The sequence below is a fragment of the Theropithecus gelada genome, chromosome 16 (genome assembly GCF_003255815.1).
Source record: "Theropithecus gelada isolate Dixy chromosome 16, Tgel_1.0, whole genome shotgun sequence".
NCBI lineage: Eukaryota > Metazoa > Chordata > Mammalia > Primates > Cercopithecidae > Theropithecus > Theropithecus gelada.
This window is the reverse complement of record NC_037684.1, coordinates 29,292,114-29,303,628: the sequence shown is the minus strand read 5'-3', so window position 1 is coordinate 29,303,628 and position 11,515 is coordinate 29,292,114. Positions and strand designations below refer to the sequence as shown.

The following is an 11,515-nucleotide window of genomic DNA, read 5'->3' as shown; positions in this document are numbered from 1 at the left end:
TATTAGCTACATAAAATCACACATTAAATTGTTCTCAGCTGAAAAATTGAGGTAATAATACATGACTGTGTGTTTTCAGAATCAAATTGGATAATACATATAGCATGCAATATGCATGTAAATCCCATATCAACAATTCTGTAAAATAAAACAAAACACCATATGAGATGAAGGATGGTTCAGAATTTATTCAGAAACATATAGGTAAGAATCCCTGCTACTAGGGACATAGCCCAAAGTTACCGTGAAAAGAAGAAAGAAGGGTAAAAGAACCATGAGGACAAAATTGAAAACAAAAATATGATTGTAAAGATTATTGATCATTTGCAGAAATCTAAGTTTCTTAGAAGGAGAGAATGAAGCTCTTGACTTTAGAGTCAAATGGGGACCATGACTCCACACTGAGAACACATGAAGCTGGCACATGATCCACAAGGTGTAAGGAAAAAGGAATCAGGGTGAAGTATTCTGCCCTCCCTCAAGCTGATTCACAAGATTTTAAACATGCAAAGAAATAAAAAAAAAAAATTGGTGAAAGCATACTGTGTGTCAGTAAAGTTTGAAAGTAAATTTGTCTTCTGAAAGATAAGTGAGTTGGGGCTGGGCGTGGTGGCTCATACCTGTAATCCCAGCACTTTGGGAGGCTGAGGCAGGTGGATCACTTGAGGTCAGGAGTTCCAGACCACCCTGATCAACATGGTGAAGCTCTGTCTCTACTAAAAATACAAAAAATTAGCCAGGCGTGGTGGCACAGGCATGTAATCCCAGCTACTAAAGAGGCCGAGGCAGGAGAATCGCTTGAACCTGGGATGCAGAGGCTGCATTGAGCCGAGAGTGTGCTACAGCACTCCAGCCTGGGCGACACAGCAAGGCTCCATCTCAAAAGAAAAAAAGTCAGTTGGGCAGAAGATTGTTGCATGAGGATGATGGTCCTCTGCCGTGCTGCTCAGCAACAAGAAGGCTGGCAGCAGGTGGACACACAGCAGGCTGGGCGGCAGCAGGGTTGGCAGCAGCTGGATCCACAGCTCTGGTTTAGGCAACCAGACAGGCAGATGCATGTAGGGTGGCAGCAGGTTCTCCTGCAGTAGACAGGTGCACAGGAGCTGGTTTGGCCACAGCTGGTTTGGCCACAGTAGCTGGACCCACAGCAGGTGGGCTGGCAGCAGGGTGTGCTGCAGCAGGAAGGCTGGCAGCAGGTGGTCACACAAATGGGCTGGCAGCAGGTGGTCCTACAGCAGGTGTTTTGACAGCAAGTTGGGTGGCAGCAAGGCTGGAAGCAGCTGGACACACAGCAGGAGGGCTGGCAGCAGGGTGTGCTGCTGCAGGTGGTCACAGTGGTGGGCTTCCAGCAGGTGGTCCTGTGACAGGTGGTCCTGCAGCACGTAGGCTGACAGCAAGAGGAGCAGCAGTGGGTCATGGTGTCAGGGGTGGAAGGTGAGTTTCTGTTCAGAGGTGAGTTTCCAAGAATTTGATGACCCCTTGCAGTCTGGACCTTTTGTAAACCTGGCCTCCAAAGTGTCCACCAATCTGCAGGGTTTTTCTTTGTTGCTGTTTACAATTGTTTTCTATAGTCAGTTTGGCATTGTCAAAGAGGAAGTCATTTCCCAAATGTTATGAATCTTTGGAAAGTAAGGGTTTAATCTGTTTTTTAATTGCGAATTACTCATAGAAACTTTGTTTCAGATAAAAGGAAGGCAGTCTCATTATCAGCTTGGTTCCTGCTCTGACCATCATCTGGTCATGTGATAGTTCCTGGTGACTGGGGAGGCTCAGGAAGTTCTCTCTGCCCAGTCTCATCCTTTGGCTCTATGTAGACTGGGAAGTGTCTGTGGGGAGAAGCATGATGTTGATATATTCACAGTGGTGAATTGAATCCATGCTTGGGACCAAGACTGTTCACCCACCAAAGCTTGATTCAAGGTTAACAGGAATCTCTGTATGTACGACCTACTTTACCTGTCTCTTCCAGTTCTACAAAAGCCACTTGGGAAGAGGGTGTTCGGCACAATGTATTCCATGTGGCAGAGCAGAGCCAAAGCAAACAGGTAGAAAGAGGAGGAGTTCACTGGAATTCTCAAAGCATCAAGCAATGTACCTGCTGGGGCGACCATTCATCCTGATTTGCCTGGGACTGAGGGGCTTACTAACATGAGAATGTGCGACTGGGAATTACTGTGACATAACTGCTCTAGGTCCAGGCAAAGCAGTATGAGCTGTGGCTCTAGCCCTAATCCAGGTTACTGGCACAATCATTGCCATTTCTCTGTCTCTGTCTCTCTCTCTCTCTCTCTCTCTGTTTTCAATGAGGGAATTAGATGAGTTGAGATGATATCTGATTTCTCTTTGAGGTCTACTATGTTTAAAACTTTTTAAATTATACCATTCATTTCAGAAGAATGCAAATTATTAATTTCCAGCTTGATACAATATTACATTGTAAATACATCTAAGTCCCCATGACCAGTTTACAAAACAGAAATTAATTCCATTCCACCCAAATTATATCTTTTTACTCATCTCCAAAGGTAGCTAGTCACTCTATCAAGTTATAATCCTGTAGGTCAGTTTTGGATCTTTCTTTGACTTTTATGTAAATAAAAATTATAGAATGTGCTTCAATGTGTTTTTGGCATAATCAAAAGCAGCAATTATAACCTGGTCATTTCATTTTGGATCCTTCATGTTAGCAGACCAGCAGGTAGATAAAGGAGTTGCTATTTCATGAGGGATAATTTTCATGAAGCCATAGAGTATAGGAAGAATATATCTGAAACTCAAGAGATTTACTATATGTATTTAAGTATTATACTGCCATTAAAAACTATGGCAAATCAAGTGGCTGAAATTTATTTTCTCACAGTTCTGAAGGCTAAAATGAAGGTGTTGGCAATGTTGTTTTCATCTGAGGGCTGTGAGGGAAGTATCTGTTCCAGATCTCTCTCCTTGACCTGTAGATGTCTATCTTCTCCATGTGTGTCTTACATCATCTTCCCTCTACATGCGTCCGATCTCAATTTCCCCTTTTTATGCAGGCATCAGTCGTATTGAGTCAGAGGCACAATTTATTCCAATATGACCTTATATTACCATATTGCATTTTAAATGACCCTATTTGAATATGAATTATTGAGGACACAATTCAACCCATAACCTCAGAATATCTCAGAGTGTATCCATGCCCAGTGATAAACACAAATGAGTAACAAAAGCAACCACAGTTGGACAATGGTATAGTAAGTAACTAGAGGGTAAGACCCATCAGGCAGGAAGTTCTGAGCTACCTCATCAGGCAATTATCTAGACCAAGAGGAGTGCTGGTTAGTGGCGAAGGGGAATATAGAACTGGTGGAAACTGATGGAGATTATGAATCTCAGAAGCACCCTATTACAGCAGCAGTTTCTTTCTTCTTCTTTTCTTTTCTTCTTTTCTCTTTCTTCCTTCCTTCCTTCCTTCCTTCCTTCCTTCCTTCCTTCCTTCCTTTCTTTCTTTTTCTTTTTTCTTTCTTTCTTTCTCTCTTTCTCTTTCTTTCTTTCTTTCTTTCTTTCTTTCTTTCTTTCTTTCTTTCTTTCTTTCTTTCTTTCTCTTTCTTTCTTTCTTTCTCTCCTTCCTTCCTTCCTTCCTTCCTTCCTTCCTTCCTTCCTTCCTTCCNTTTCTCTCCTTCCTTCCTTCCTTCCTTCCTTCCTTCCTTCCTTCCTTCCTTCCTTCCTTCCTTCTTTCCTTCCCTCCCTCCCTCCTTTTCACTCTCTCTTTCCTTCTCTCTCTTGCTCTCTTTCTTCCTCTCTGTGTATATTGTCTTCTTCCCGTATCTTTCTTAGTTTTTTCCTCCTCTGTCACCTTCTGTTCCTCCTCTTCCTCCTCCTCCTCTTTCTCCTGGAGTTCATGGCAGTCCACTACATTTAAGAAGGAAAGATTGGACTTGAATGGAGCAAATGTTACTGTAGACAGGTCTTCATTACCATACCTGTATATCATGGAACTTAGTGTGCTCTTACCAATTTCCATCTGCCTGAATCTGCACCTCTGTGCCTTAGGGCTCTTGTATTGCAACTACAAAAAGTCATGTCACCTGTGCATGCTACAGGGAGAAAAATACTCAACTGAAAATACTAAAGAGTGGATTTATAAAGACTCTAGCTTCTTCACTCCTGAAGTTTGAGAATTCAAAGTTGTGTGTTTTTCATCATTTCTGATAAATTTTCCTTTAGCTTAAGCTTCAGTTGATCTCTGTGGTACTGGCTTAATAGTATACCTTTTCTGTATCACTTCCACAGTCCCTTCTGGTGTGATCTGCCCTTCCGAGTACACTATATTCATTGATATCTTTTTCTCAGAGTATCTTCTGGGAAAAACCAAACTATGACATTTCATTACCTCTCTCAGCCTCAATTTCCTCATCTCTACAATTGGAACACTAATGCCTACTTTGAAAGCTTTTTCAATACTTAATGATAATGTACATAAAAGATTTACACAATATCCGTCAAGTGATAGGCCACTGAAAACATTAGTTCTTTTCTCTCCAGAAAATTCCTAAACTAATTTTAATGTTGATGATAAGAATATATTTCTAATAATTAACTAGATCTACTTTTTTTTTCTTTTACTTTAAGTTCCTGGACACATGTGCAGAATGTGCAGGCTTGTTGAATAGGTATACATGTGCCATGATTGTTTGCTGCACCTATCAACCTGTCCTCTAGGTCTTAAATCCTACATGCATTAGGTATTTGTCCTAATGCTCTCACTCCCCTTGCCTCCGGCCCCCCCGATAGGCCCCGGTGTGTGATGTTCCCCTCCCTGTGTCCATGTGTTCTCATTGATCAACTCCCACTTATGAGTGAGATCATGCGGTGTTTGGTTTTACGCTCCTGTGTTACTTTGCTGAGAATGATGGCTTCCAGCTTCTTCCATGTCTCTGCAAAGGACATGAACTCATTTTTATGGCTGCATAGGATTCTATGGTGTATATGTGCCACATTTTCTTTATCCAGTCTGTTATCGATGGGCATTTGAGTTGGTTCCAAGTCTTTGCTAATGTAAATACTGCTGCAGTAAACATATATGTGCATGTGCTTTTTTTTTTTTTTTTGAGACGGAGTCTTGCTCTGTCACCCAGGCTGGAGTGCTGTGGCCGGATCTCAGCTCACTGCAAGCTCCGCCTCCCAGGTTCACGCCATTCTCCTGCCTCAGCCTCCCGAGTAGCTGGGACTACAGGCGCCCGCCACCTCGCCCGGCTAGTTTTTTGTATTTTTTTAGTAGAGACGGGGTTTCACCATGTTAGCCAGAATGGTCTCGATCTCCTGACCTCGTGATCCGCCCGCCTCGGCCTCCCAAAGTGCTGGGATTACAGGCGTGAGCCACCGCGCCCGGCCAAGTGCATGTGCTTTTATAGTAGAATCATTTACATTCCTTTGAGTATGTACCCAGTAATGGGATTGCTGAGTCAAATGGTATTTCTGGTTGTAGATCCTTGTGGAATTGCCACACTGTCTTACACAGTGGTTGAACTAATTTACAATCCCACCAACAGTGTAAAAAGCGTTCCTATTTCTCCACAGCCTCATCAGCATCTATTGTTTCCTGACTTTTTAATAATCGCCATTCTGACTGGCGTGAGATGGTATCTCATTGAGGTTTTGATGTGCATTTCTCTAATGATCAATGATGATGAACTTTTTTTTTCATGTTTGTTGGCCACATAAAAATCTTCTTTTGAGAAGTATCTGTTCATATCCTTTGCCCACTTTTTGATGGGGTTGTTTGTTTTTCTTGTAAACTTGTTTAAGTTCCTTGTAGATTCTGGATATTAGACCTTTGTCAGATGGGTAGATTGCAAAAGTTCTCTCCCATTCTGTAGGCTGTATGCTCTTTTTGATGATAGTTTCTTTTGTTGTGCAGAAGCTCTTTAGTTTAATTAGATCCCATTTGTCAATTTTGGCTTTTGTTGCCATTGTTTTTGGCATTATTGTCATGAAGTCTTTGTCCATGCCTGTGTCCTGAATGGTATTGCCTAGTTTTTCTTCTAGGGTTTTTGTGATTTTGGGTTTTACATTTAAGTCTTTAATCCATCTTGAGTTAATTTTGTATAAGGTGTAAGGAAGGGGTCCAGTTTCAGTTTTCTGCATATGGCTAGCCAGTTTTCCCAGCCCCATTTGTTAAATAGGGAATCCTTTCCCCATTTCTTGTTTTTGTCAGATTTGTCAAAGATCAGATGGTTGTAGATGTGTGGTGTTATTTCTGAGGTCTCAGTTCTGTTCCATTGGTCTATATATCTATTTTGATACCAGTACCATGCTGTTGTGGTTACAGTTGCCTTGTAGTATAGTTTGAAGTCAGGTAGCATGATGCCTCCCGCTTTGTTCTTTTGTTTAGGATTGTCTAGGCTCTTTTTTGGTTCCATATGAAATTTAAAGTAGTTTTTAAAAAAATTTTGCAAAGACAGTCAAGGATAGTTTGATGGGAATAGCACTGAATCTATAAATTACTTTGGGCGGTATGGCCATTTTCATGATATTGATTCTTTCTATCCATGAGCATGTGATGTTTTTCAATTTGTTTGTGTCCCCTCTTATTTCCTTGAGCAGTGGTTTGTGGTTTCCTTTGAAGAGGTCCTTCATGTCCCTTGTAAGTTGTATTCCTAGGTGTTTTATTCTCTTTGTTGCAATTGTGAATGGGAGGTCACTCATGACAAGCTCTCTGCTTGTCTATTGTTGGTGTATAGGAATACTTGTGATTTTTGCACATTGATTTTGTATCCTGAGACTTTGCTGAAGTTGCTTATCAGCTTAAGGAGTTTTTAGGCTGAGATGCTGATGTTTTCTAAATATAGAATCATGTCATCTGCAAACAAAGACAATTTGACTTCCTCTCTTCCTATCTGAATGCCCTTTATTTCTTTCTCTTGCCTGATTACCCTGGCCAGAACTTCCAATACTATGTTGAATAGGAGTGGTGAGAGAGGGCATCCTTGTCTTGTGCCATTTTCAAAGGGAATGCTTAAAGCTTTTGCCCGTTCAGTATAATATTGGCTATGGGTTTGTTATAAATAGTTCTTATTATTTTGAGATATGTTCCATCAATACCTGGTTTATTGAGAGTTTTTAACATGAAGGATGTTGAATTTTAATGAAGGCCTTTTCTGTATCTATTGAGATAATCATGTGGTTTTTATCATTGGTTGTGTTTATGTGATAGATTATGTTTGTTGATTTGCATATGTTGAACCAGCCTTACATCCCAGGGATGAAGCCAATTTGATCATGGCGGATAAGCTTTTTGATGTACTGCTAGATATGGTTTTTATGAACTTTATTGAGGTATAATTGATGAATAAAAATTGTATGTATTTAAGGTATACAAAGTGATGTGTGTATATATATACACACACATATATATATAGTGAGATATAGTGAGATTTTCACCACAGTGTGGCTAATTCACATATTCATTAGCTCACATACTTGCCATTTCAGGTATAAAATAAAGTATTTTTAGCTATAACCACACTACTGTACAGTAGGTCTGCAGAACTTATTCATCTTGCATAACTGATGTTGGCCAAAGTGAATGTTTTAGGTCTTCATCTTCTTTACCCTGTCACCCAAGAAGAATCACAGTTAATGGATTTTGTCTCTTAGCCAAGTCTTCAAAGCATTCTAGGTACACAGTCTCAGAAGTTGGCCTCTGTCCTGGAAGTCTACATTGTTAGGTCATCAGAGGTATTTCTAGCACTTCCATGCTGGTAGGAGGTCCCACAAAGGTAACCCAGGCCCCAGACTTTTCTATTTCTCTCAGAGCCAGTGTAAATCAGTCCTTCCATTAGTGAATACTTGGGTTGCATCATCAGTTTGGGGCCAATAGCACCAGCCATCTGTCTACCATGACTTCGATGAATGCACACATTTTTCTACTTTTAGTCCTTCTTACATTCTTCTGATTTCCCTGAAAACACAAATCTTTATTTCCTTTAGATGTTTAATTTTGGCCTCATAAAACATAGAAGATTGTTTTAACCCATCAGATAGCTCAGAGATCATGGATTATGCAGTCATATGTGCCTGTTGCATAGTGTCTCAATCCCAAACTTTGTCCTTACTTAATTTTCCTGACAGCATTTTTATCAGGAAGTCAAATTGTCTAAATGTTGCATAATGTATGGTCTGTGTTTTACGTGGAATTACTTAATTCCATTTTGCTCTTTCAATGAAATTTCAGGAGAAGGAGGCCAGATATGAATTTGATTTATGTGATACAAAGGAATTAATCTATTCAGAAGAGGACACGATGCATTCTGAAAAGTTTTTGATGCAACCTCTTGAAAACCAGAACAAGACAAACATGCCATATCTTACCAGTCCTATTCAAAATAGTAATGGAAGTCCTAGCCAGAGAAATATGGCAAGAGAAAGAAATTAAAGGTATCTAGATAGGAAGAGTGGAAGTTAAACTATCTCTGTGTGTGAATAAGATTTTACACCCAGAAAACCTCATAGTCTCTACCCAAAAGCTCCTTGATCTGATTAGCAACTTCAGCGAAGTTTCAGGATACAAAATTATTGTAGAAAAATCAGTAGCATTCCTATACACCAACAACATCCAAGCTGAGAGCAAAATCAATAATGTAATCCTTTTCACAATAGCCACAAAAAACAACAAAATACCTAGGAATATAGCCAACCAGGGAGGTGAAAAATCCTACAACAAGAATTGCAAAACACTGCTCAAAGAAATTAGAGATGACAAAAACAAATTGAAACACACTTTATGTTCATGGGTAGAAAGAATCAATATTGTTAAAGTGGCCATACTCCCTAAAACAATTTACAGATTCAATATTACTCCTATCAAACTACCAATGACAGCCTTCCAGCATGATGAAAAAAATGTTTTACAATTCATATGGAACCAAAAAAGAGTCTGAATGGCCAAGGCAATCATAAGCAAAAATAACAAAGCTGAAGACGTCACATTATCTGACTTCAAACTACATTACAAGGCTACAATAACCAAAACCACATGGTACTGGTACAAAAACAGACACATAGACCAGTGGAACAGAATACAGAACCCAGAAATAATGTTGCACACCTACAACATGTGGTCTTTAGCAAAGCTGATGAAAACAGGCAACGGGGAAAAAGACTCCTTATTTAATAAATGGTGCTGAGATAACTGCCTAGCTATTTGCAGAAGATTGAAACTGGACCCCTTCCTTACATGATATACAAAAATCAACTCAAGATGGATCAAAGACATACATGTAAAACCTAAGGCTGTACAAACCCTGAAGACACCCTAGGCAATACCATTCCCAACATAGGGCCAGGCAAGGATTTTATGATGAAGTCACCAAAAGTAGTTGCAAAAAGAGAAAAAATTGGCAAATGGAACCTAATTAAACTAAAGAGCTTCTGCACAGCAAAAGAAACTATGAACAGAGTAAACAGACAACCTACAGACTGGGAGAGAATATTTGCAAGCTATCTATCCAACAAAGGTCTAATATCCAGAATATGTAAGGAAGTTAAACAAATTTACAAGCAAAACCCAAACAATCTCATTAAAAAGTGGTCAAAGGACATGAACAGACACTTTTCAAAAGAAGACATTCAAGCGGCCAAAAAGGGAATGAACAAATGATCAACGTCACTGATCGTTAGAGAAATGCAAGTTAAAACCACAATGAGATACCCTCTGACACAATCAGAATGGCTCTTGTTAAAGTCAAAAAATAAAAGATGATGGCAAGGTTTTGTAGAAAAAGGAACACTTACACAATGTTGGTGGAATTGTACATTAGTTTAACCATTGTGGAAAGCAGTTTTGGGATCTCTCAAAGAACTTAGAATTAATATTTGACCCAGCAATTCAATCACTGGGTATATATCCAAATGAATATAAATTGTCCTACCATAAAGACACATGCATGCGTATGTTCATTGCAGCACTACTCACAATAGCAAAGACATAGAGTCAACTAAAATGTGCATCAAAAGTAGATTGGATAAAGAAAATGTGCTACATATACACCATAAAATACTATACAGAAAAAAAAAAAAAAAAGAAAAAAGAACAAGATGATGTCCTTTGCAGCAACATGGATGGAGCTGGAGGCCATTATCCCAAGGGAACTAACCCAGGAACAGAAAACCAAATACCACATGTTCTCACATAAGAGTGGGAGCCAAACATTGAATGCATATGCACACAAAGACAGGAACAACAGACACTGGAACTTACCTGTGGGTGAAGTGTGGGAGGAGGACGAGGATCAAAAAACTGCCTCTCTGGTATTATGCTTATTATCTGGGTGACAAAATAATCTGTACACCAAACCCTGCAACACACAATTTAACTATAAAATAAACTGGCACACGTACCCCTGAACCTTACAAAAATGTTAAAAAATTTATTTGATGCAGGTGAATTGAATGATTGGCTGGTATAGGCCAATAGGATCCCCACATTCAGGACAGCTGCTGAATGCAGCCCTTGCTGCTGTACCATGTTGCTCACTGATGGGTGGGCAATTAATTTGGGAAGACTTTTGTGAACCAAAATGTTATCTCTTGCCAAACACTAGAGATTATTCTTTCCATTGTTAAATAAACTCAAGTGCATAACTTGCTAGTGCTGAGTCCCAATGTCATTTCTACTTTATTGAGAGTTAATTGTAAGTGTCTTTGGACAGAAAGAGAAGATGCAATCTTGCATCAGAGTCTCTCCACTGTTAGCTACATAACATCACACATTAAAATTTTCCCAGTTGGAAAATGGAGGCAATAATACACTACTGTCTGTTTTGAGAATCAAATTGGGTAATACATATAGTAGGTGATACATGCGTAAATCCCATATCAGGAATGCTTTCAAATAAAACAAAGCACCATATGTGATGAAGAATGGTTCTGAATTTATTTATTAAGAAATATATGGGTAAGATTCCTGGTTCTTGGGAGATAGCCCAAAGTGATCATTAAAAGAAGGAAGGAGGATACAAGAATCATGAGTATATTGAAAAGAAAACATAGTTGTGAAGATTCTTAATCATTTGCAGAAACTTAAGTTTCTTAGGTGAAGAGAATGAAGCTCTTGACTTTAGAGTCAAAGTTGAGATCATGACTCCAAATTGAGAACACACAAAGCTGGCACATGATCCACAAGGTGTAAGAAAAAGAGAATCAAGATGAAGTATTCTGCCATCCCTGAAGCTGATTCACAAGATATTAAACATGCAGAGAGTTCATAAAAATGTGGGCGACAGCATGGTGGCTGTCAGCAGCAAAGTAAACTGGTCCCCCAAAAGATAAGTCAGTTGAGCAGAAAGTTGTTGTGAGAAGATGGTAGTTCTCTTGGGAGTTGATCAGCAGCAAGAAGGCTGGCAGCAGCTGGACACACACGTGGGCTGGAAGCAAGTGGTCCTGCAGCAGGTGGTCTCACAGCAGGCTGGGCGGCAGCAGGGCTGGCAGCAGCTGGATCCACAGCTCTGGTTTAGGCAACCAGGCAGGCAGACAC

General features: G+C 39.9%; 2 protein-coding genes across 3 annotated transcripts in view; both read right to left on the bottom strand.

Moving 5' to 3' along the window:
• Positions 1-946: 946 nt before the first annotated feature.
• Positions 947-1,417, bottom strand: LOC112609864 (keratin-associated protein 9-2-like). The gene has a single exon (XM_025363037.1). It carries the CDS (start codon positions 1,415-1,417, stop codon positions 947-949), a length of 471 nt encoding a protein of 156 aa, XP_025218822.1.
• Positions 1,418-11,363: 9,946 nt separating this feature from the next.
• Positions 11,364-11,515, bottom strand: part of LOC112609865 (keratin-associated protein 9-9) — a 40,797-nt gene continuing 40,645 nt past the window's right edge. The window contains exon 2 of one of the 2 annotated variants that reach the window (XM_025363040.1): positions 11,364-11,421. In XM_025363040.1, the coding sequence (XP_025218825.1) occupies positions 11,364-11,421 (58 nt within the window). The other variant, XM_025363038.1, reaches the window with a different exon arrangement.